Source organism: Balearica regulorum, chromosome 6 (genome assembly GCF_011004875.1).
Source record: "Balearica regulorum gibbericeps isolate bBalReg1 chromosome 6, bBalReg1.pri, whole genome shotgun sequence".
In the NCBI taxonomy this organism is placed as follows: domain Eukaryota; kingdom Metazoa; phylum Chordata; class Aves; order Gruiformes; family Gruidae; genus Balearica; species Balearica regulorum.
Window position 1 is genome coordinate 31,261,611 of NC_046189.1, and position 27,493 is coordinate 31,289,103.

Genomic DNA, 27,493 nt, shown 5'->3' on the forward strand with positions numbered 1-27,493 from the left:
AGGGTCAGGACCATAGTACAAGGGCTCCGATCCCACATCTATCAAAGCCAAAGCGAATTTGACAGCCAATTTCAAAATCACAAGGCTTGAAGGAACACAAGTGGAGGAACATGCCCTCCGTGCACCACATAAGACAACTGGCAGGAAGAGGGCACTTAGTGAAAATTTTTAGCAATTTTTGTTAAGTAAATGAAGTAGTAAAAATTGTTTTATACTTCTGGAAAACATCTCAGCCAAAACGTTATGAATGTCTTCATGATTAACACAGTGCTTTTGCTTTATAGGCATGGAACGGGAGGGCACTTTCTCTTCCTAGGGAAATGCCACACACACTGAGTTATCCAAACTGGCAGGCTGATGAAAGAAACAGCAAATACCTGTAATGTAACTTTGCAAGAATCAGCAACGTATTAAGCCAAATGAGTGTACAGTATTGTAAAATCAAAATCAGCGTCAGTGCTCATGGCTCTCATCCTTCCACATTAAGAAATGTTATATATAGATTAGAGATTTACTACATATGGCACGACTGCGGCAGCTCACAAGCTAGTGTCAGCCATGCAATATACAGTGATGCCACAAGATTAAGAGAAAATGGAAAAGCTGCTGGATATGAACAGGCTACTGAAAATAGGATCTTCCTTTTGCTAAATGTGGGTTTAACTGTGGTTTGAAGTTAAAAAGGTAGCTGAAGAAATTTCTATAAAAAGGCCATTCTGTGGTTACATTATATCTCTTGTTGATGACATCCACTCATTTCAGCAGTAAATGTATATAGTTTTCAGGCTGACAGCTGGAACACCATGGAATGAAGTCTTTCACACACCTCTGGTAACAAAAACTTCAGCGCTGGAATGTAACAGTTCATCTGATTCCTCAACAAGAACAAAATCCAGTTCATGCTCCCAGAAAACTATTGGCTCCATACTGGCGAAGGAACATAAATGGCAGCAGTCTGTTTTTTTAATGAATGAAATAACTGCCTTATCTCTGAGTTTACACTGTCCATGTGACCAAGATTCATGTACTAGCCTTTTGGAGTTGAACATCATCTAAAAATCTGAAAAGCAGATTTCTTTTCCCCTATTCATTCAGCTTACCATTTTTGGTTTGTTTTAGTAAAATGATATTCTCTGGCACACAGTAGTCTGTTACTTCAAGTGTCAAGAGAAGTGGGATGAGCAGAATGTAGGCAGATAACAAAACCCAGGAGGTTGTAATTCCAAACTGTACTCTTACAAAAATCAATTTTGTTTAAAGAGGGAAGGCAAAGGATTACAACTAATAATCTAGCTGTGGGCCTCTTTATATAGAGAGTAGCAATTCATACGAGTTGTACCAATCAATTTAATGGCAGAAGAGCCACAAATCTCAGCTCTCCCAGTATAACAGGTTCATAAAGTATTTTAGCTCCTTTTAATTCCTGGAATTATTTTTTTTCCTCTTGTGAAAATACAAGATTAAAAAAGATCAGTGTGTGATGTTGGTATTGTTTAACACACACAAATGGAGGGCTGCATTTTACAGTTGAATTAACACAGAGTAATACAAACACAAGAACCCTCCACGGTCTTTGGCTTTCAAATTGCAGAGCATGTTGGAAAGTTTAGTCCAATATGAATGATCGGAAGCAGCTGAAAAAAGTTTAGGAAGAGGAGGGGCTTCTCAAATGGAACTTTTGTCCCCCCAATCCCACTGCTTTGTTTTTAAGTAGTGCTATTATATTACTAATTTTGAACATGACCAAAACACAGCTCTTTATAGAATTTCCCCCCCCCATGTTTAACATGTACAATATGCTGTTGTTTAGGATAAGAAATCACAAAACTAATGGGGCAGTGTAAACAGAATGCAATTATCCGTATTTGAAAGTCTTTTAGAACATCACCTTCACTCCTGCTGTCACAAAAGTTTCAAAGATTTGTAGTATTCATGAAGATCAAGTTTTTGTTCTATTTTTGTACAATTTTTACAGTTTTTACAGAGAGTTAGTGTTTTATGGTTTCCCATAGTTTGTTATCATTACTAACTACAGGGTATTTTACCTTGTAGTCTGCAGGGATACTCTAGCCATAGAAACAGGTAGATTGTACACATTTCACTGCAAACTCCTCTTGAAGATGAGGTGCCCTACTCTCACTCTTGAATGTCTTATTTTCCCCTTTTCTATTTTTTTCCTAAAACCAGAACTATTTACATGAAACATGTCTATATACTCTTTACACATGAAAGAATATAACACTGAGTATGAATTACTGCCTGTCCTGCCCTTTTCCCCATGTCATAATGAAATAGGCAGAAAAGTCATTACCTAATCTTCTTGCAAGTCCAAAGTCAATAAGTTTGATACTTGTACCGGTCTTGTTGACGCACATAATATTTTCTGGCTTCAAATCCAAGTGGACAATACCCTGCTTATGGATGTACTGAACTCCTTCTGAAATCTGCTTCATATATTTAATGCACTCTCTCTCTGTCAGTTCAAAGTCTTCATCAATGATTCGTTCAAAGAGTTCTCCTCCAGAAACCCTATGAGAGACAGAATAAAAAGAGGAGTTCTGCAGCTTTTTCATTCTGGGAGTAATCAAACTATTTCCTTTACACAAATACAGACAGTTCAAGCTTGCAATAGTCACTTCACGATGAAATCTATGTTTTGTAATAGCATTTTCCATACAAGGATCACATAGGAAGAATCACCTTTTGCATGTGGTATAAATCAATAGATTTTTCCATTCTGAATCTCTTTCCTGGGTTAGGACTGTGAAACACTCCTGCTCTTATCCCAGGCAGTAGGGATGTAGCTAGATTTACATCCTGCTTTTAGGATTCACACATCTGCACCTGGCAGTAAAGCGTGGGCCGTGTCATTGTCACCCCGCGACATGTTTATACCACTACAGACTGAGCTCATGTTTCTCACTGCTTCCTTCCCATCTATGCTCCATCACTAAACAAGTGCTGATAACATAATTTAGAAATATAGAAAAATGGGTCCCAGGAAAATGGGATAAAACTTCTAGTAGATTAGCAAAAATTTGGGAAGAAGAGAGATTGAGAGTGACAAAGAAAGGCTGAAGAAGGAAGAATTCAAATGATATGGTTAATTGGAATGCAAAGCTCAAAGTGTAAATTACTGACCCAGCTGAGCTCAGAGGGAATTTCCTCCTTAGCTATGACAGTACAAGGATATAATCCACAACACTTTCAGTGCTGGTATTTTTAGCAGAGCCATCATCACACTCCTTGTAGGTCAATTCCATTTTTATGCTTATTTAAGATGTGAAATAATTGGTCTTTCCACGGTAGAATTTCCTGGATTGAACTGTTTGTGGAACTAAAGTGGGACATTTTTAACCTAGATTTAATAAAGTAAAATTTAAGTTGTGGTTTGGGTTTTGGTTTGTTTTTTTTTTTAATTCTGAGTAATCATCCAACTGGTTTACCTGCTTACATCCAAAGATGGAAAATACTTTTTCTTGTATGCAGCAAGTGAATGACCCAGACAGAAAGGAGCAAATGGTGAAGAATAGCTTTGCTTTTAGAAATCTGTTCTAAATTAAATGCTCCATGGTCTTTATATGGCTTAATATTTTGCAGCATTCATGCTTATTGCCAAATGTAATTGCACACTTCAGTTACAGAAAGAAAACACACAACTGAAAACTGGCCTTGCAGTGTTTGCAGGTTGTCAGATATATGATTATAACCCTCATGTACTAAACTGAAATTGAAACATCTGGAGTTCTAGACACATTTGTTGCTTTGGCTATAAGATTTCAGAAAGTATATAATTAGAATTGCTACTGCAGTTTCCTATTAACATGAAAATAGTAAGAATAGCGTATACCTGACAAACTGAGAGGTTATGCTGGATTAGAATACATTTGTAACATAAAGCCAATAATATGGCTAGAGCAGCTCTGATAAGTCAGGGATCGAGGATTTTGTTACTGCAGTAAGACATTAACGAGCATGGAGGTGTTTATGAAAACATCTGCATGCAAAATATTTATATCTGGAGTACTCTGCAATTCCAAAAGATAACCATCCTAATAATAAAAAGTACCATTTGTTTTTGACTGTTTAACACAGATAATAATGACTTATTTTTACTATAAAAGTGCCATACTTTTCAGGTCCCTAAAGTAAAAAGTTTTCAGAAACCATACCATTGCCTTAAGCACCACTTTTTAGCATAATATTTGGAAATTAACTGCTGTTAATATATCTGCATGCTCTTTTTACCCTGGGACGTCTAGACATTCTGGTAACATCATTAGATTAAACTGTAATTGCATTTATAGAATGCACATTTTTGCATTTATATCTGACCCAAATCCAGTTTAATTTTTGCCAGGTTAGGAAGCTGAATTGAACCAATGCAGATGAGGTTCTATGTCTACACAGAAGGACAAGTCGGCTTTCTTCACACAGTCACAACTAGTTCAGAATCTAAATCTCTTGTTCTTTTCTGGATTCTCCTCTGTTCAGTCTTCTTTAGAGGAGGTTACAGAGGAAAATATCCCTGTCTATAGAGTCACAGAATACACATTTAAAAAATATTTTATTATAAGATTTTGGTCATGGAGGAGCAGCGAGAAGAATCTACCTTGGAGTTGCCCAGGCAAATACTCAACTGCATTTTAACAAATCTCCCTTCAAAAAAAAAAGAGAAAACGTCAGTGACCTGTGCCAACTTAAATCACCCTAAATGAATGGAATTTACTGCTGAAATTGTGCTTTAATAATCTTAATTTGCAATACAATAGTATTCTCCTGATCTATGTCAGAATAAACTACCTGAAGCATGTAAAAACTTGCAGGCACTTAGCTCCCAGTGCTGAATGCCATTCACAACATGGTACTATTTTTCTGATGCTCTTTTTTCCACTGAAATGCTTATTGTGGAACAGGTACATTGCGACATTTGAAAAGGAAATGCCTGAGATTTGCCCCTGACTTCAGCAAATGGTAGATGGGAGGGTTTCCAGGGAAGAGCACATCAAATGATTTGAATCATTATAGGTTTTGATTTTAAATGAATGATAAGAAAATCAGAATTTATTATAAATATGAAATAAAACCATATAAAACCGTATAAAATAGTGACATTACAAATAGTAAAAGGAGAGAGTGTGAAGTTCAAAAAGTTGTAAGAAAGATATGGGAATAAAATTAAAATGAAAAATTTAGGATGAATATCAGGAAGAAAATTCCAAAGGTGCTCCTCATCAATAGCTCCAATTTGAGTGGAGGGGGAGCTGCTAAATTTCAGTCACAGCTAAAATCTAGTTAAAAAGGAGACTGATGGCAGGAGAGCTCCATTTATTTGAAATCCACACATTTAGACTCTGATGGGAACAAAGAGAAGGCTTGGATACTAAGAATTTTTGAAGATATTTCCCACAATTTCTTTGATATGCAAAGAAATACTAGTTTAATAGCTAAACCAGAAATGATCCGTCAGCGTCTCCCTGACAGTACAAGTGCAGTTGCTGTGCTGGGACTGTGTCAGCTGAGTAACATGTGACAGTATAGAGGCTACCAAGGCATCTGACTCGAAGGTGTCACACAAGCATCTCACTGCGCAGACCTGCTCCAGAGCAGGGACAGGCTGCTACGGTGGGCAGCCTGTGTGCTGCTTTAAGAAACCCTCCTCCCACGGCTCTCCACTCCGTGGAGATTTCACTGTGGGGGTTCAAAAGCCAATGCACCCCAGCACTGGAACTAGATGATTTTTAGGGTCCCTTCCAACCCAAACCATTCTTCCAAACCAAACTAAAATCACATCCTAATTAGACTGGTTAACAAAACTACTTTAAATTTGATTGTACTTTTCTATATTTTTAAAAAGCAAAATCCCTTTGTTGGAGGGGGGGAACTAATGGAGTGTTAAGCCATATGCTATTCAAAACTCTTTATACATTTCTTTGTTTTCCATTAGGTCTGCCAGCTCCCAATTCCAAGCTAAGTAGGGCTCCCTTCCTTTACCGTCATCAGCTTGCTCAACTGCTGAATCTAAAAATAAAAGCACCTTCTTGCACATAAGTACCAAGGTTGTATAATGGAGATCCAGTCTCTGAAATACGCTAGTGCAATAGTAGTTTGCACATAATCTAGGCAAGTACCAAGCAAGCAAAATAGACAGATAGTCTCTTTTGCTTCTAAAAATTTGTATCTTACGCAGCATTTCCAGCCAGCAAAAAACCTGCTTCTCCTTCTTGCAGCAGACAGTGCGTGAAGTAGATGTGGCAGCAGAACAGTGATGTAACCTTTTGGGAGAAACATCATCGCAGATCAGGATTTCACTTTTCTTTCCAGCTGCTACAGCCCAAGTATGGGATTTACACTAAGCAGGTGCGTTACAGATGATGCAAATGTTGGTCACGTTGGTCATTATTGTTTTTGAAGTCTGACCATTACTTTCCATCACACACTGTGCAGATCCTTTTCATATAAAGAATTCTGGTGCATGAATGTGTTCTGAACCTTGTTTTTTTTCTGGAAATAAATATCTACCATCTTTAGATACAAAGATAGCCAAGTCACAGCCTTGTGAGATGCTTTACAGCACTGCTTTTGAGCACTTTTCTCCTACTTCCCAGAGTGGTGTGGCAATCAGGGGCAGATCAATTAATGTTTAATTAGTTTTTGGGGGAATCAGTGTAACAAATCTTTCTGCATTTACTATGTAGATTTAGAACGTTCACTGTGTTCACCTGTGGAGATTTTTTAGACAGCAGTCCCTTATTATAAATAAATGTTTAGGTTTTTGCAGGAAAAACACATCAGTCTAGTCCTTTAAGGTCTCTTAAAAATATAAAAACTGGATATAGCACTTGAAAACTAAAGTGTTCCCAATACCTCTCAGATACTAGACATTTGCCTTGGTGAATTTTTCATGGAAATTCAACTATTTTGTTAGAATGTAGCTTAGATGTTTACTTTCTCAAGCATATCTTTTTCTCCTATTATCTGTTGTGCACCAACATTCAATTCTCTGCAAGAGACAACTGATCAGTGTTTAAGTGAAATGTGACACAAGCTTCTTCAATACCTATTTATAACTGCCTAAAGAAGAAAATATTTTTTCTCCTACTTAAACATGTTTTTGGTTCTAAATGCAAGTCCAAATTGCAGCTTTTTTTCTCTTCCCTCCCAAGCTGGCAATAAAAGACTGAGCTGCAGAAAAACACCACATGTACTTGATTAAAAAACAAACAAACTAGACAATAAAGACTGTAACACATCTTCACTGATTTTTAAGAGATAAAACACAGATTCACTTACACAGTTTAAACAAGTTGGATAAATAACTGGAAAAACTTGCAAGATGTGAAAACCATCTAGGCCCTGCAGATGCTGAAGCTTTTGACAGTCCTGTGTCTGGGTAAGTTGCTACTTTTATGCACAATTATTTTCAGCATTATTAGCTTTGTTAGTGTGATCTGCTTTATACTTACATTTCCAAGACCATAACGATGTTGGCTTTTTCTTCAAAGGCATCCACACATTGGACAAGTTTCGGATGATGTAGACAGTTCATGATGCTGATTTCATCCCTTATGTTTTCTTTTTCCTTAGCAGAATATGCTTTGAAAAATTTTCCTGCCCAAACTTTTCCAGTCTTCTTTTCAACAAGCCTAAAGACTTGTCCAAATTTTCCCCTGAAAATATATAACTATTTCCATAAAATGTTTTTGCAATATATAGGCTGCCATGAATAGCAACATTTTACTAAATATTCCAGTGCAACCACTCCATTCTGAAATAAAAATGTCTTCATATCAAGTACTCTTCTGTGCTGATTTTCTGCAGAGTAATCTGCAAGAACTTTTGAATGAATTTAGAGGTACCTCGCTATTCCAATTAGCGAGTTTTACATAAGAGGGCTCAAAAAATCGACTCCTACCAGGCTTTAATTCATGTGGGTCAAGTTTTTCTGAACACAGTTTTCTAGGGGCAGCAGATAGGAGACATCTCAGGTATAGCATATAGCTGAAATCAGACTATGAATGCTAGAGGCTTCAGTACTCTTATTTCACATTGCTGTATAGGTACAGCTCTACCGCTACAATACATAAATCAAGATTTGTTAATGGCAGCATACAGGATCCCCTGGCCTTCAGCACCACCAGCAGCACAAATCGCTGAAAGATTATCACGGCATGCAATTCACATAACCACGAGTTTGAGCACTGAGACACACAGCCAGGCTAATCACTGACCTTCACTGAGCAATACTATTAATGCTCTTGGGATTATGAACGCTGTCAACGGAGATTGTAGCCTGTGCGCAGGATAATCTTATTACCACTAATGGATATAATGGAAATGCAAATGCACAATGCGCACCTTTTATTCAGCTAGCTTTTAGAACACTGAAAACCGAATGAATCCTCTAGCTTTATTCATTTGTGGGCTCCATTTTCCTTGCCGGAAATACATGTAGTGCCTATTTAAAATTGTCAGTTGATAAGAATAAAGCACCTTTATGGAGTGGAGGCCAACATACACTAGAATCTATATTTACTGCAACAGAGGAGCCCAGCTGGAATGTTGAAAGTGCAAGACACCGTCAAAGAATGAATGCACCTGAACTTTATAGTTGACTGGTGGCCTTGAAAACTCTGTGTCCTCAAAAGCACAATATAGTACTTACGACCCCAGTCTTTCTTCAATATTGTAGACATCTGAAACTTTTTGTTCAGTGTTGATAGTAACTGTCCGATAGTCGACCTCTGTTTCTTTCCCCTCTACAAATAAATATTAAGGACCACGATGAAAACCTCCATAAAACATGAATTAAAAACACAGATTTGCATTTGTCCTGATTAAAATATGAACTGCTTACCATCATCAGATAGCTCCACTTCATCCTCTTTAAGTTCTAGATGAAAATAAAAAGACATTAATAACTTATTATATAGGATATGGTACTTATATAAGATAGTCAAATTATTCACAGTAACGTGGGCAACTGGTAGACCCTATGGCTAAGCAGCAAAAAGCAGTCAGGGAGTTTGTGCATTAACTTAATAATTAAAATCTCTTCACCACTTCTACGTGACTAGGCTACACAATCACAATCTGGTCACCATTTCTTAATAAATCAAATTCATGTGTTTTGCAGTACTTGTCTATTATCCCTGCCTACTAGAAACATCAGCATACTGAATTTGTTCAAAGTCATCTAATAAATAGCTTTAGTGAAACAGAAAATAAATAACATCAATAACAACACTTCTGGTCCAATGACAAATCCTTTTCCGGCTTTTCCACGCATTTCTGGGATTGCAAAGCCAAAAGTAAAAAAAAGATGTACGTGAAAAGATTTCCTGCAATGCATCCAGACCAATTTTTCAGATTCCAGATGACTCGAAACTTTGGACAGCATGCACTTCCCTGAGCATGGCTGAATTTTGAAATCATTGAGGTCAAAATGGAGCCTCAGTTCTGCAGGCATACTGAAAGGCAGGCAGAGATGTTGGCAAACCCAGTGACATAAGACAGAGTAAAAGCTGGCCTGAGTGTCTTGATTTTAATTTTTAATTTTCACGTGCATGAACTGTCAGTAGCGCTGGCTTGTATGTTGTTTCCTGCAGGTTGAGGGGAAGGGGTCATAGCTGGAACGCTGTTATATATTACTTACACTGCTTGGGCTTGCTCCTAAGACCTGTGGCTATGACCACAATTTGAGAAACTGCAAAGGCAGTTGCACAGTGACCTGTACAATTCTCCCTTTAGCTGCTGAAGTTGCACTTTGCCATCGTAGAGTGCAAACCTAACCAAGTGATTTATCCCTGCTGTGTCAACAGATTTATGTTATGAAACACTAATGCGGTATGGACGCTGTTAGGTGCTTTAGAGTATAGAATTATATGCAGCAGATGAGAAGAAAACAACAGGAAAAAGGGTGGAGGGTGAGCAGATAGCTGGTCTGATGCACAGGCATCACCTTTTCACATCCAACACATAATGCTGCATCTATATTCTGGTAGCAAAGCCGATCAAGTAGATATAATCTTTTACTACAGCTGTTCTTGCTTTTTTTCTGGATTTGCAACCCTTGCATGTCCCAGCACAGGCTAGCTGGTTTGCAGCGATTTACCAGAAGAGTGGGGAGGGAAGCGAGCCCTCCTTACTCAGGGGTAGCTGTCCTCAAATCTTCCTCAGCTAGAAACCACACTTGCATAGAGCACATCACATTTTCCTCCCCTTTTAAGGGCTGCATAAGGGAGCTGATCCCAGCCACGCTGCCAGTAGCTAATGTCTGCCAAATACTGATCAGACAAAGAAGTCAGCTCCCAGTTCTGCAGCGACACTATATTGAAGACATGAACTAGAAACATTTTGGTCCACCAGTGGAAGCCTAAATTAGATAAATGGAACATATCTGAGCTTGGTAAGCACTGAGTAGCTGTACTAAAACCTTTCTTAGAAGTGAGTCAATTTTCCTCAAACATGGCAATGCCTACTTTAATCCATTGTGACTAAAACCTTATTTTAGTAGCTGTTTTCTTTAAATGCACAGTGAAGAGTTAGCCATGCCTTTTTCACTAAGATTATATTGAGATTGCTAATATGCACTGGCCAGCTCAGTATGAAAATCAGTAATCAATCTTTCTGGCAGCAGCGGAAAATCCCTAGTTACCCAGCTAAGTGTTTACATCGATGGCAGCTTGAAGTCCTGACTTTGAGAGGTGCTGAACACATGCATTTTCCACTGCCTTTAATTAAAGCAGCAGTTATATTTACACACTTGAAAAATCACGCTTTATATGACTTGCCCTTTCTCCACGCTGGCTGCAGTATCAAGAATTGAAATCAAGAAGCCTTGGCATTGACAGCACCAAGACACCCCCCCTCCTGCAAACAGAATACATTTTCTTTTCACTCAAAACAACTTTTTTTTTTTTGCTTGATTTTTATATGTATCGCAATGATTCATGCACTTTCTAGCCATTTTGTATTAAATCTATGTAAGAAAACTCTGTCTTAAAAAGAAAAATCGTTTGTTTGCTTTGTTGCAGTAAAAGTAGTGCTTGCAGTAGGAAAAATAAATATAGTGAAGAGTCAGGTCCCCAACTCTCGAAGGTGTTCATCCTGCAACTAAGAAAGAGGGCGTTCAAACAGAGGGAATTCTATTATGAAGAGCCAATACCGTCTAGCTTTTCTTTCAATTTTATTGCTACTCTTAATGTTATTTCCTGCCTCCCTTTGAAGAGAAACTGCATCTTGATTTACTTCAGGTTTTAAATCTTTAAAATAGAGGAAAGCAATTTCTCAGAATGCATCCAATTTAGCACTTGAAGAGAAATATGATTTACTTTTGTTTGGAAATGTCTGTTGAGAGGCTTACACAGTTGTGTGATGCTGCACCACTTTGCTATCATTTTGTCTTGCTGTGGCAATAAAAGATAACATCACAAGGATTATGTGAGACACTTGAAACTCCAAAGCCCTGCATACATAAGTAAGGAGGAAGACACAGTTCACTCCTCAAAGACAGGAAAAATGGCAAAATATATTATTCCTGGTGTAGGCTTTTCAGTGTGGTGTGACTCTCAAAGTGATCCTTGCACAGTAGGTAGATGTGGATGTGCACAAAAATATGCATTCAGTATCTGTTTTTTTTTTTAAAAAAGCTGATTTTTGTGTGTTTAAAATTTTGGTACCAGTTTCTGAATAATTTCTAAAATGCTCCAGCTCTTCCCATTAGTCCTTTGAAAGATCTTAAGCAAAAAATAAGAGGCAAAAGATACTGAAAAATATGTGCAACTGTAAAAAAACCTGAAAAAGTATGTGCAACTGTAATCAAAATCCTAAAAAATATTTTTAGCACCTGTAATGCGGCAAAACCAACATGCTAAGGAGAATAGTCTTGAATTCACAAGACTGGTGTACTAGGAGCAACAGCTGGGATTTGAAGCATGGGAACTACAACTAGATATGAGAGGCTAATTCAGTTTCTGCTGCATATTCAGTGCTCGGCTAGCAGCAAGCACATTTACTTTTTCCAAAAGCAAATTTGGCATAGTGTTTATGGCTTGGTTTTCCATGGTCTGTGCAGTATAAACTGTAATGAATCCATCAGCATGTTTCAGCCACCAAACATCATTTTCCAACTGTGCACAGTCTGAATGTGTAACTTCTACGTGAAAGGTTTCATCTCCATTACCTGTGCACTGAACTACAGAAGTCTGTCAGGCCCAGCACTCACACAGCAAGCCAGAAGCTCAATTCTTGCTTGCTTTCACAAGGCAGGGTTTTAGGAGCCCTGAAGCCAAGTTTCCACACTGGATGCATGCAAAATTTGTATGTTCAGACACCCACATGAAGTCTGCAAAGGAACTTCAGCACACTGACAGCCAGGATAAGCATTCATTGCACGGGGGCACATGTGAGGGAGTGTGTACAGCTGCCTGACCTCACTGGGGAACTGTTAAGATCATTTAGTTAAATGTAGATTTTTTTTTTCTCTCTTAAAAACTAACCTTCTTGTTTCTCTCCAACTTTTACCAGCTCGGATTCTTGACTGGGCTCGCTGATACCATACACGTTAGCAGCTCGCACGCGGAATTTGTACTCCCGGTCAGCCTGCAGGTCCTGCACATTGAAAGAAGTGCTGCGGCAGGTAGTGAGATCTGTCCATTTGTTATCCACTGAGTTCCAGATCTCCACAGTGTAGGACTGCACCGCGCTTCCACCATCATAAGAGGAGCCGTACCACGAGAGAGTGAGGGAGGAACTCCGTATGTCTGATGCGCAAGGTGTTCCGGCAGGTGGATCTGGTTTATCTGCAAAACCGTATGCAAAGCACGTTAGATGCAATCGTGAGGGTAAGAGGTAGGACTTCCATTAGGGTATTACTGGCCCTAGCTAATGGCTCTTTTCTTTCCATGCCATTGCTCTGCTCCAGAGGTTTGTACTACAGGGAGGAAGGAACAACTGCAGCACAGACAGACATACCTGAATTAGCTAACATAGATACCAGTCCCGCATGGGCCTCAGCATGGGTTTCAGTTCCCTGGGCATCTTGCTAAGCCCTGTTGAAGCCTAATGCCCTTCCCAGCTGTCATTACAGAAACTACAGAGACTAAAACCAGTCACACCAAGTACTGAAATCAAATTTCCCACAACAGTGCAAACCATTCCTTGGTGAACTTGCTTAGAGGTTTACCCCTGTAACAGTCACCATAGCTGGGATGTTCTTTCTCCAGCTCCCTTCACCTGCTTCTGTACTTCAGAGCCACTATTAACCTTTCACAGCCTCAGAATGTGGCACTTATCCAACTATACCTGGGTAGCAGAGATACCAAAACCAGTTTGTTGGCACAGAAACACAGACCTTGAAGGGTGACTTTGTCTGCTAACAGTTTAGTGAACAACTTCACCTATGTGCAGTTTTTAGAAGCCTAGCGCACTTTTCGGCAAAAAGGAATTAAACTTAGAATACATCATTTAAATATTGAGGGTTTTTCATTAGGAAGATAGAAACTTCTGGTTTTCCTCAGAGGCTTCCTCCCGCTGTCCTTATTTGCATGAGTAGAGCCAATATAACCAGAACCTGGCGTGCAGATGAGCAACCAACTATGCAAACATCTGACACAATACAAAAACCTTGCAGTTATATAGCTTTTTCAAAATGAATTTTAATGATTACACAGTTATGGAAATGAATGTTTTCCTAAGAAAATTGTTGACTTTTTTTTTAAAAAAATCTCATTAAGAAAATAATTATGAATGTTAAGCACTTCAAAAGACTTTAAGGGGAACAAGTATCTTCCTTGAGAATAATCCTCTCAGAAGTAATCTAGTAAAACCTACAAAATAATGATGATGTTGATCTGGATGAATTAGTGGCCAAAGGCTGAATGAGAAATCAAAGGATAGGATAAAATGACAGAAGATGAAAAGAAAAAGATAGGAAGTGTGAGATGCTACAAACAGTGGTTACACTGGACATGGACCAATAAAATCTTGCCTCATTTTGCTGGTTAAAACTGCTAATGGACTCTATCACTTTCTCCTTAAGAAAGGCAGAGCTGCCAAACCAGCCAAAAAATACAGCCATTTTCTCAGCAATAAAAACATCAAAATGCTGGGGAACACCGCAGTTGACTTTGATCAAAGCCTTACTGTGGTAGACTATATCAGTTGTCCCTCCATACTCAAATGATCATTCCTAGGAAAATCACTGAGCAGACAGAAATAGCCACAGTTTGTCATAAACATGCCCTTAGTTCTTGGACAGAGGGACTTCTTCTCTGACTGCTGTGGTTTTACTCATAGAGAGGGAAAATGGGGTAGTCTAAACTGATCAAAACAGTTAAAAATCAGTTTGCTATTTGGAAGAGTGCAAGTTCCATTAACCAATGATTTCCCTGAAAAATCCTTTTAGTTCAGTTGTGATGGAAAATCCATCTCCTCTCACAAGTTAAACAGAAGATATATAAATAGAACTTTTAAGTACAAGGGAAAAGACTGGGAGGGAGGAAGGGAGATGGGCACCAAGGGTTTGCCACTGCATTCAGCATGAGAATGCTCAGGTGGAAGAAGAAGAGACTGCCAGAACATAGCTTATCTTTATTCATTTTGGCAAGCTTAAAACACCATTCCACTAGGAGTCATCATTTTACAGTGCATCTCTTGTTAAACACAAATATCAGAGACCAGATGTTCTTAACCTCTGGAACAGCTTACTGCCCTGCTTAGTTGTCACATTTTACTCGCCTCATTCTCTGGCAGAATAAAACAAGCACAAATTTATAGTGTAGATATCATGAACTGAATCAGGGAGGTTAAATGATTTGTCCAAGACCAGAAAGAGAGATTGTAGCAAGGATGAGAACTGAATCTTGATCTCCTGGTGCCCAAACAACAGCATCCCTCTTCCCCGTACTAGTCCTGTCCAGCCTCCTCAGAGCTGCAAGAAGTACGAATTCAATGCTCACACCATTCACAGTATCAGAACCCTTGTACAATACTATAGCAGCCACCAGAGAGCTGGTTGTGTGGCACACATGGATTGTATGATTTTAGTTAAACAGCACTTAGTTAATAGCCATCTTCTTTTCACTACAACTATTATCTGTGCAGATCTTGTAGGAAATGATGCTACCTCTATCCTCTTCAGAATCTGTACAGAAGAAGAATATTCAGCTGTGTGTCTTGTTCTCCTCCCATATAATCATCATTGCATCATCTCAAGATGCAGACAGAAGAACTTGGATAAGTAACAGCTGACTTGTCCTAAATCCAAACAGAACAGAGCAGTTGCTGATAGCAAGAGGAAAATACTTTGAAGAAAAAGCTAAGCTAAGTCTATCACCCTCCAGAGGCATCTGTTCGGGTTTGTCAAAGTAGTGCAGATTCTCTGACATCTGTTACACACACAGCTAAATGTGGACGATATGTGTTTATTAAAAAAAAAAAAAAAAAAAGAAAAAAGAAAAAAAGAAAGTGTTAGCTTGCTCTAATGCTTTGCACTGAATTTTACATCGAAGGAGGAAAGAATGCATATGCCTTCAGTCTTTGCAGAGCACAGTAACCTGCTTCCCATGCAGGACATGAAAATACAGTCTCTTTTTGCTTTCAACACACTTCTGTTTCCAAATGAAACTCTAGGCATGATTTATCAGTTCCCTAGGCCACAGTTACCTTAGTGACCTCTCTTTCCATGACTCACCTAGATCACTGCAATCCATTTGGCCAGCATAGTTTACAGAAGCAATGCTTGGGTATGTGAGCACTGGAGAGAAAACATTCATGGCCAAGGGGATATCAGTGGTAAAGAAAATGCTACATGGCTTTAGTCTAATATCTGCCAGCCCTGGGAATATTTCTAGTTTCCTAATAAATTTTTCCCAGTAGGCAAAGATGAAAACCTGCAGCCCTGGCTGGACTCTCTTGAGCCAGAAAGATGCACGTTTTTGTTCAAAGTTTACCATGTGCTGCTGCTTGCAGATCTGCTCAATGTATAAATACTGGGGTAGTAGTTGCTATGGGAGATCACAAACAAGAACGAAAGCCTAATCTTTGCTCTTTCTTAATATGACAGATGTATATGTACCATTTTACCATGCTTAAAAATTATTTGATATCAGGCTGGATGGTATTCTACAGCTCTGCACATTCAGAGAATTTGCAGATGGTCTCTCCATGTGTCTGTTTTGTTTCTCAACAGTTTATTCTATGGGGATTTTAAAGGTTACCCTTTATTCATCTGTCTGTATTGAAAGCTAGGATATTTTGCCAAACTGCACCTCTTTCTGAAATATGAAATCTCTATCAGCAAAATTAACTGCTTCCAATAAAAATATCCAGTGGGTTGAGGAGGGGTGTGGAAGTCAAGCACAATTCTCTATTTTGTCCTTCTGCTTTAGTGTTTAGTATACCATTAACGTCCTTGAGCTGCCCATCTTAAATATTTCATTTGCATGTCATGTGCAGTCTTTTACACACACAAACATACTTAGGCTTATATAGGACTTTACAGAGGCTTCATTGGACTACAATTTTGTTCTTCCTGTTCTGGACCAAAGCATAGCCACAAGCCAACGTGTGAACTAGAAGGAAGGGAGTGCATCCAAAAATACACTGCTCCTTGTGAACATTACTATAGGGGAAGCAATTAATTTAAAATATCGAGCTTTAACTTCAGTTTCACTATTATATGCAAAAAAAGAAAACACACATATATATTCTCCACCATAAGATGTCTTAACTAAATGAAACTAGGGGTACTTCAGTCTTGGCTAACCTACAGCATGCATATAACATCAAAATCAAGACTTAGCTATACTTTATGATATTCTAGATTGTCATGGTCAAATTGGCTGTATTCACACAGTCCTGTTGAACTTGGTCAGAATCCTACAAACTTTACCTCTTAGTACTTACACCTCTTTAACTAGGATGCACGATCACCTCATTTGCCTAATAGTATGACTGCAGAGGCTAGCAAGATAGTTGGAGGTTGGACAGTTAAATGCTAAGGGCAACTCAAGCACAAAACTCCCCACATAATCTCTTTAGGAATATCAGTAGGGCTGCCCCGAGCTGGCTCCCAAAGCCTAGTGGCAGGCAAAGGAGATGGACAAGCAACTAATTTGGCCTCAAGCCTTCCTCAAGGACTGTTCTGCACAGCAGCACAGAGACTGCATGAAGTCACTGACACTAGTGGCACAGAGGAAACAGCAGTAGCAACTCAATACGTACTATACCCCATGCACAGGGGAGTAAGAGGGGAGTGGAGGTGATGTGAAGGAGGGCTCTACTGCTTTCCTCCCTTTGTGCTCCAGCAAACTAGGCACAGATTAAAAAAACCCCAACCCTACTTCCCAACAAAGGGAGACAAATTACCACTACCCCAGAGCAAGAAGCTCAGAGACCAGTTTATTCTTTGTGGCATGCTTTCCTTAGGGCAGATGGTAAGGTCATGAGCTGGCCTCACATGAAATGTATAAGCCACATTTAAGACCATACCAGGATTGAAACACGTACTTCTTATTTACTCCCAAATGGAATTCAGCTGCACTCCTTCCTCAGACAAATTCTCAGAAATATTTTGGTAAACAGGTTTTGATATACAGCCTGGAGTAACCTTTAATTAATTTGTATTTGTACACTCTGAGAAGCAGAAAGCATAAGCATGCTCAGCCTTTAAATCATTGCTATTTGTGAGACAAATTTGACTTGAGGTCCTTGCCTTTTTTTCTGTGGTCTGTAACCCAAAATTCCTCCTGATAAGGAAAGGGACTTTCTCTCTTTCTGCATAGGCGGCAAACCCACAACTCATACAGGACACCCACATAACACGAAACCATGCTATCCAGACCTCACTGCCTTCTCCACATGGCTCAGCTTACAGAGTCTGCAGAACACAAGCACCATTCCAGGAGACCAAAAAAGGCAGCAATCCCCTTATCTAACTCTGAGCACAGGGAAATGGAAATTATTCTGCTACTTGATGAGAGGGTCAGGCTGAGCCAAAGCCAGGCAATAGGGCTTGCTTCACATGAAGAGCTTGCAGGGCTCTGACTGGCTCTTAAGCCGCAATGCTGTTCCAGTAGAAAATCTCTGAAAACTGAGAACAGTATAACCACAGCCTCTGAAAAAAGTTACTTTTCTTTTATGAACAGAGACAGCACTGAAGCAACGTCTCTGAAGTAGTTTTCTTTATCTGTTCTCAAAATTGGTTTGGTTTCTTTCTAAATCCAGTTATCATATTACTGTATAATACTATTATTAGCTATTGTGATATTTGTCTGCCAGATAAAGAACAGACAAAAAGAAACAATTTAATTCCATTCCACAAGCTGTTTAGCCAGAGAAGGTATTTAATATGCTGCAAAAGCCAGTTGAACACTGTCCATGCCGACAGCACTGGCAAAGCCTTCATTTGAAATTCATCAGCAGGAGAAAAGCGAAACCATAAAAGGTCATAACTGAACTCGGCATTATTGCTGACAGGGCTCAAGGTCATGGCAGACCTCTCTGCTTTGCTCGGAAAACTATGCCCTGCAGCTTTTCTTCCAAAGGAGAGGAGTGCTCTAAATAGAGGTATTATACCCCTTAACACCCTATAACACCCATTAACACCCTTCTGGATGTTAGTGTACCATAGGTTTAGCATAAAATTAAACTAGAAAAGAATGCCTGTGTTCTGCCATGAAACAACACAAGAGAAGTTGAAATGAACAGAAATTTTCTCCTAATGAAACAGCCTCCCCAGCAGAGCTGAGGACCACATGGACAAGGTCAGTTAGCTCATTCACCCCTCCCCTGGAATACCCATTACAGACTGCTGCCAGCCTCCTAGAAGTGCAATCCCTCACCATATTGCCCCTCCCGACAACTCTGACATAAAACTAAGTTTTAAAAACTGCCCTTTTGAGATCTGCAGATAAAGTAGCTCACAAATATTGGAGGCCCAGAGCACCACTTTGTGGTGCTGTTCCCACTTTGCCACTTGGGGTAACTGAGGCATAAAAGAGTAAAATGACCTTGCCCAAGGACACGCGGGAGAATGGAGCTGGGAACAAAACCAGAGCTCACCACTCCCACGCAAATGCCCTCAGCACAAGAACATCTCCTTCTGCCACAGGGCTAATGGAACAAACAAATATATAATGCATTCTCAGGAGCCCTTTTGCTAAACCATCTGCTCTTGTGCCTGAGTCAAACAAGCTATTCGGATTACTCATGTGCTGCATGTCAGGCGTCTGGTTTGATAATGGATTGAATTACAGCTCCGATACCTGTTTACTGAAGGGCAGAATAAATTTTAGGACTTTTCCCAGTAAGACTATCAGCAGATTCTAAGTCTCCACTGGGGTGAGTTTGGGTCCTAGGAACCCCATGTTCATGTGCAGGAGTCGTGATGAATCATTTCTCACCAAGACATTCCTAGTATTTAACAGCAGGTAAAATACAGGCATTTTGTTGTGAGAAATATTGTCATGATATTTCCTTTTCTTCGTCGGAAGAGAGGTGAAGGTAAGTATCAGGAAAAATAACTAAGCAGGGATTTCTACTGGAATTTCTCCTAACAGAAATGACATTGAAACTAGATGGCCCTTCAAGGAATAAATCTGGATCAGTGTACTGGCACTGATGCGTAGGGCAACGTAAGCTGTTTTTCCTCTATGCATTGTTATCTTACTGTGAAAATTTAGTTTTGATACAGCTGCAGAGTTTTGCCACCAAGCATTAGTGGGGAGGCTGACAGCAGAGGTTACAACACTGTTAAACTACAACAGCAGCAGCAACAGCAACATAAGACAAACTATAACTTATAACATAACTTCCTTAACCACCAGTCTAGTTGCCCTTTAACCATAAAACCAGTGACAAAAATCCTCCAGCAATCCAGAGGAATGTAAAAGGCTAAAGATTGGAGACTGAGTCCACCCACATATTCTTAGCAAATTCACTGCATTCTCAACCCTAACTGTAAACAAGGAATCACATGGATACTGCAAGATATAATCTGATGCTTCTCAAAAGAAGATGAAGTTTCAGAAGCATTCATGTTAGCACGTCTGAGCTGCATTATTGTCTGTAGAAGTATCTATGCTTCACTCTCTGCTTACAGACGTCTGCACTTGCTTTTCCAGAGAGAGAATGCACAGTTGCTGACCACTGCTGGATCCACTCAGCCTGAGTGGCTAGCACCGAGCCAGACTTCTTAGGCACTCTGAAAAAATGCTGATATTGCCACTGTGAACTATTGGTTATGCTACCACATTTCCCTATAACAGATTATCAGGGCAAAGAACTAATGCTAATATAGCATGCATATATGTCACTTGTTGAACCAGGACCAAGCCCCTCATTGTGGAGGGTGTCCCTGCCCGCAGCAGGGGGGTTGGAACTAGATGATCTTTAAGGTCCCTTCTGACCCAAACCATTCTATGATTCTATGATTCTATACAAACAATTAATAATCCTACCATTATATTCAGTGATTATTGGAGTTCGTGATGATCAGATCTTGTTCTCAAGCTAAGTTTGTATTTTCTGTTTTGCTTGGAAAGACGCTGCTCATACAGATTCTGATAAAGGCATAGAAGTAACAGTTTCCTCACAGAAAGTAACTTCTCCGTCCCAACTCAAGTATGGAATCACAACCTTATGCAGAGGGGCAGGTATTACTCGGTGAATTCATGTTATGCTATTTGCATGCCTCCGTAGAACATGCTTATATATGTGTCCTTAAGTACTTGGTTTATCACTTTCCAACAGTGCATGAGGACACAGTATGTCACAAAGGCTTAGAGTAATAAAAACACCACAACAATTATCTTTGGGCCTCTCAGAGGATAATAATATTGCTCTTACTCTTCTGCCATATAGCTTACTAATCACCACGGCATTTTTTTTTTTTTTTTTTATTAAATACAATACCACACCAGGAACAATACAAATCTAAAGGATTTATAAAAGACAAACAAGGTTGATCAAAATCAGCCCTCAGGTAGGTAGTACATGTGATTTTACCTCTGTATTAAAAAAAGTAAAAGATGTCACCAATATGTAAATTATTCACCAAACACTGATCACCAGAGAAACCCTGTGTACTAGGCATAGAAACATGAAGCGATTTGCCCAAAATCATGAAGGAAGCTCATGGCATAGCTGCAGAACAGACTGCTTTTCTAGTGCCAAATTCTCCTTGTTGGATACTCCTTATTCTTTTGACTCTTTGTCACAGTATCCAGCTTTAGCCAGTATGAAAACCAAGTTCCTTTTTCAAAAATGGTAACAGATTGGGGTATTCCTGTCACATAGCTAAAATGTTCCGAACCATAAATTTGATAAATTTAGCCATATACATCCAATAAATGGCATGAAAGGAATGAATATTCCTTGCTATCACTGTAGAGTGAGGGGTCTACCTTGCCTAAATCAATCCTATCTTACACTAAGCTCATCACTGGCTCATTTAATATAGCTTTGGCAACAGAATTCTACTTTAATCTGGCACAGTGTCTGCTATAAATCATTAACTCAGTCCCACATGAGGCCATTTTGGTTTTGGAGAAGAAACATATTGCAAAATGTCCCTAGAGAGATCACTCAGCTAATGAAATTGCTTATTTAAGAGAGCTAATCATAACAATAGTGAAGAGCTCAACATGGACATTTTGGGACCAGTCAACCCTTTAAAAGAAGGGATTGCTTAACTTGGATATCTCACTTCTGCTGCAGGTCTCCCAGTATTACTGGTGCTTTTACAGACACAAAGTTACACAATGAATCAATGTGAAACTCAAGACTCAGTCCTTGCAGGTCAGTGTCGTGTACTCATCACCACACTGTGCTGCCTATCAATTAACAAGTCTCCTGTAACTTGACCACATTATCTGTGCATCTGGTGTGTGGACTGCAAACAGCTTACACTGGAGGCTGGGTGTAATGGACATTTCATTCATTGATATTCATTAAAACCACAAAGGAAAAAAATAATCTTTAGAATAAAGTTGGGTTTCTTTCAAGAGCATCTTTTCCCATGGCCCAAACTGTATCAAATCATATATTACTCAAACTCTTTAAGTGTCAGAACCACTGCTCAGTTCAGTTAAACTTGTAGTTGAAGTCTGAGTCTGACAGTGTGAGCAATTAAATTTAAGATTTTAGGAGCCAAATTCAAAGGAATGCAAGGTAGATATTTTCCCTAAAAGTCATTATTAAAAATAATTTCTAAAAATCATACCCAGCTATAGTTAACAGTCTAGGACTCAGAGTTTAAATCATAGCAGGATCATTTGTGATTTGAATCCTGGCAGATAACTCGGTCCTTTGTTCTCTGGTTGGAGGTGAGTCAATAACGTTATTTTGTGTGAAGAAAGGTCTTTGACAACCAAAAGTTTAAAGCCAAGATCCAGGATGGTCTTAAATACCCTCAGGAAGGTCTTTAGACCTTCTGCTCAAAGCAGGATCAGCTATAAGGTCAGACCAGATTGTTCAGATGCTTATCCAGTCTGTACTTGAATACCTCCAAGGACGGAGACTGCATAACTTTTCTGGGCAACTTGCTCCCTGGCATGTGTTACAGTCCAAATTTAATTTGGGAAATGCTTATTGGAGTCTTTCACATGAGAATCTTGCCCATCAGCATGAAGACTTTGCAATTCACATGGTTGTAAGAAGTAATAATAAAAGAAATACTATTTATTTCCTTATTCATGTCATTTTGTATTTTAAAAAAGTCTTTGATTTCCTAAAATTCAGAACAGACAAGCCCGTTAGCTAGCCCTTGAGAAACAGCTCTAGGTTGACTCGGACACGCTCCTCCAGAAAGCAGATGTTCTGTATTTGAGTTTCCCTCAATACATTCGAGTCAGTTGTGGACTAGGGTCAGTCAGCAGTGTTTTGAGCACACAGCATGCACATAGATGTGGTGTTTATCGGTAAACTTCTAGGAAGGAAGCTCACACAGAGTTTAAAGTGCAATTATAAATACCTGAGTCAAAGAGAGCTGATCTCTTGCACCAGGGCTTTCTCTACAAATGCTTGTTATGAATGTGGGGTCAGGGCAGGGAGGGCAAGTTTCTTCCCAGTACTTTGGATGGAGCAGAGAGAATGGACAGGTGAGAATTTAGGACTGAGAATTCAGGATGAGCTTTGGTAGACTAAGAAGTCTCACATTTTATGTATTCAGAGAAGCATAACTTCCCTATTTTGACTGGAGCAGGCTTTGGAGAAAAGTACCTTCCAACTTTCATGAACACCTTTAAAGGTGCAAACAGGGTGAAGGATTTTATCTCAGTAGTGAGTTTCTAACCCACTCCCTAGAACAAAGACATTTTTGCTCCCTTTTCCCACATTTTTGAGTACCCAGATGGAAGAATCTGGCCTTAAAATGCCTGTATAGCAAATGAGGAATCTTGAGGCTTTGTCATGCTTTTGGCAGTGCTGACATCAGCGAGATGTCTCACCGAAGAGCTTGGCAATTTTACAAAAGGGAATTTATTCTTTTCAGTTGGAAACAGATAGCTTGTCATCAGCCAAAACACATGGCAAACTCCAGCACATTGTAAGGATTCTTTACCCAACTCTCCCAAACGCATCTCTGGGAATCCCACTGTTCTCTGGCACATTTCTTATGGAAGAGCAAAGCAGGAGGCTGAGATGTAGCTTTATAAGGTTATAGAATTCAAAGACTTTCAAACCAATTAACTCCAAAGGATATAAAACAGTGACTTATATAATAATGAGTCAAGCCTCACATAGTGACAAGGTAATAGGAATTGTCTGCCTAGTTCAGCTGAAAAAAGTCCATCTTGCCCAATAACCTGCTACAGTTAGCAGCCTGCAGCAGTTGCCCAGGAAAGAGTGAAAAAGTAGAGAGTGATTAATCTCCTGCCATACTTATAGCTGCTAATCAGCTGTGTTAGGCATTTGGAGACAAAAGCTGTAGCCAGAACAATGTATATGAAGATTATTTTTCATGGTCTTCATTTTTAACCTAGCTATACAACCCACTGTTGGAAGGAGTAGTACAATTTATCTATGCATCATGTGAAAAATACTTATTCTATTTTCTTCTATTCTTGAATTCTCTGGCATGTTGCTGGAATCTACTTGGTATTTATACTCATTCATTCAGTTACCTTTTAACTGCAACAAAAGTCATGGATTAGATGAAAGACATTAATTTAAATAATCAGGAGGCCTCTATTGACAATATATACAGCAGTATGCAGCTGAGGGACATTCACTTTTTAGCAGTGGATATTGTACTTAAAAGTGTGATTCTACTCATTAAACTTTGTATGTTATTCACTGGATTGCTGGAATGAATTTCCAGTCCAACTTGGGTTAACTGTACTTTGTCATTGATTTCATCGGAGTCAGATTTTCATCATCTTTGGCCTTGTACTCACGTTTCTTTACTCGCTCACGAGCCCACGTATCTGCTAGGACAGCAGAGCCAATGCAGTTACAAGCATGCGATTAGGATGCAGCCCTGCTAGTTGAACTAGAAGTCATCCAAATGCCTGGGCAAGCTCTGCCCTCCCCTGCCTTGTGTCAAACCCTTCTGCAGGCCATAGATAACAGAGTCTAGAAACAGACTCGTCCCTCAGACTAATGTTTTCACCAAATCACCCCCTTTGCTTGTAGAATTTCACTAGATTTCCCTGGAAACCATTTGCTGTGTATCCACACCAAGGTGGGTTCATGAGCCCGTTCAGAGCTAGATGTCACAGTGTGCTGGTTTTGGCTGGGCTAGAGTTAATTTTCGTCATAGGAGCTAGTATGGGGCTGTGATTTGGATTTGTGCTGAAAGCAGTGCTTATGTGGAGTCAAGGCCTTTTCTGCTTCTCACACCACCCCACCAGCCAGTAGCTGGGGGTGCACAAGAAATTGGGAGGAGACACAGCCAGGACAGCTAACCCCAACTGACCAAAGGGATATTCCATACCATATGATGTCATGCTCAGCATATAAAGCTGGGGGAAGAAGAAGGAAGGGGAGGACATTTGGAGTGATGACATTTGTGTTCCCAAGTAACCGTTATGCCTGATGCAGCCCTCCTTTCCTGGAGATGGCTGAACACCTGCCTGCCGATGGGAAGTGGGGAATGAATTCCTTGGTTTGCTTTGCTTGTGTGTGCGGCTTTTGCTTTACCTATTAAACTGTCTTTATCTCAGCCCACGAGTTTTCTCACTTTTACTCTTCTGATTCTCTCCCCCATCCTGCCGGGAGGGAGTGAGCGAGCGGCTGTGTGGTGCTTAGTTGCCAGCCAGAGTTAAACCACGACAGGCCTTTTTGGCACCCAACATTGGACCCGAAGGGTTCAAGATAATGACAGATTTGATTGGAATGTGCTAGATCAAATTTATAGCTGTTATTGCTGTTTAGCTAGTAATTGGCAGGTTCCTGCGCTTGCCATGGGGCTTGCTTGCCTGACTATATATTAGATTCTAGTGTTCGTTAGTGGCTGTTTTTTGCTTTCGCTGCTTGCTGTACTGCTTATCCTCTAGATTTTGTCTGATACTCAAGCTAGCTGGTCTAGATCTACGCTGCAGTTTTATCTGCAAACATACTGCAACTGTCCACCAGTCTACAACTATCTGCAGCTGTCCACAGCCTGCTACAACAAACTTCATGGCCTGAATGTGTTATCTGACAAGGCTCTTTGAAGTTTTAAAACACATGTTTGTAAGAGCCCATATATGAAGGGCTCCATATTCAAAACAGACTGCCTTTATTCACTGCTTTCTGTCACTATAAAATAGTAGACAATGGTAGAAATTTCAATTAAAATGGTAAAATCTCGCTCCCCCAAGCAACAGGATGTTTTCAAATTTACAGTCTAATAGAAACCACCTTGATCCTTCCTGAACTAACAGTTTTAAGATTTGCACTCTAGCAAACATCTGGATGCTGGAAACATTAAATGGGAAAAAGAAGTGGTATCTAAGCAAAAATGGAGACATGAGCTGGGTTTTTGTCTTATTTTTTTTTTAAGTCTGAGCTATTTTGTATCTCCATCTGTAATTAGTAATTTTTCAAAATAAAACAGTATAGCCCTACTGAACTTGCTTATAGTCCTTATTACAATGTCACTGTCCAGTCCAGATGTTTTTTAAAGTACTGTTTGTTCATTTCAGTCTTCTTAACTTATCTGATTATTTTATTTACTTTTTTGCTTATCATCATATATAAAGCAAATGCAGAGTGTTGTCTGAAGAATAAGTATATATCTAAAGCATTATTATGGACTTACCAACAACTGTAAGGTTGACTTGTGCTTGTCTGCTGCCAAGTTTGTTCTCTACGACTAGGGTGTAACATCCACAGTGTTCCTGCTTTGTTGATGATATTGTTAGCTTGCTGCTGTTCTCAGCATTCTCAATTTTAATATATTCATTTTCTTCAATCTGCCAAAATCAAAAGAAAAAAAAAGATTTTATTTTAAATTTCTTCATATCTGAAAGAGCTCAAATTACAACACAAGTTTATCATACTGAGTGTTATCTGCAGATAACTCTATTACAGCAGCGAATATGTGCAGATAGTCAAGAGTGTAATGAACACAAAACATCTAGAAATGAAGTGGAATGTTATAATGGCTCCAGTCCTGCAAAGGCAACAAGGAGCATTGGTGTTGGTGGGACTCCACTAAGGAACAGGAGTTTTAACTCTTCTTTGACAGGCTGAAAGTGCAAACTTTGTAATTGGCAAAAGAACAAAGTTTGGTCTCACATATCTCAGAGAGACCACAGTGAAACAAGAGTTTAGCTCTAAAAATTCATTTGCCATTCCCCTTTAGAGGCCCAGTGTGCAAATCATCCATAGCTGTGCGCTGTGACTTTTACCCTCTTGTCTTAACCAGCCTTATTCTGTACTTCTACATAAATGAGGGTAACAGCTTCATGGGCTTGAACATTTGAAGATGATGTTGCCTGAAATGGAGATATAATGCTATAGCTATGCAGAGAGACATACAAAGATCAGATTTAGCCTTCCTAAAGCATTTTTATTTTCTGGAGAGGCAAAAATGAAAATCTCAGCTGAATACCATAGGCATGTTATGAACTAGTTTTTAACTGAAACAAAACTATCATAGCATAAACGGCCAAGGAGACATAGATTTTAATCAGTATTAGCTTGAGACATGCCAGATCATTGAAAAATCTCATAATGCCACACTGCAATTATGGAAGCTGTACACTGTGTTCTTATGAAACAGACAACATAATGTCAATACTCTTCTTCCTCCCACCACTTCCTTCTTAGATAAGTGAGTCTTCCAACTTTTTCTCAGAATTTCATTAAAAATGAAGGCTATTTAGTTTGCCTTATCTTGTGTCATATATTCAGTGAATAAGAAATTACAAGACTAAGGACAGGACTTTCCCTGCTTTCTGCTCAACTGAGATACAACACATGCATTGCTATATGCCCAAAAGTAACCTGAGAAAGATGCTGCTACAGTAATTCAAACAGAAATTTAATAAATGGGATTATGTAG

The 27,493-nt window shown here is 39.3% G+C and overlaps 1 protein-coding gene across 5 annotated transcripts in view; it reads right to left on the minus strand.

Moving 5' to 3' along the window:
• MYLK (myosin light chain kinase) overlaps positions 1-27,493 on the minus strand; it is a 211,969-nt gene that overhangs the window by 18,771 nt on the left and 165,705 nt on the right. For all 5 annotated transcript variants that reach the window (XM_075757074.1, XM_075757075.1, XM_010312779.2 and 2 more), the window contains 6 exons: positions 26,246-26,399; positions 12,501-12,803; positions 8,858-8,893; positions 8,666-8,759; positions 7,467-7,670; positions 2,312-2,529 (listed from right to left, as the gene is read on the minus strand). In XM_075757074.1, the coding sequence (XP_075613189.1) occupies positions 2,312-2,529; positions 7,467-7,670; positions 8,666-8,759; positions 8,858-8,893; positions 12,501-12,803; positions 26,246-26,399 (1,009 nt within the window). The remainder of the gene's footprint in view (positions 1-2,311; positions 2,530-7,466; positions 7,671-8,665; positions 8,760-8,857; positions 8,894-12,500; positions 12,804-26,245; positions 26,400-27,493) is intronic.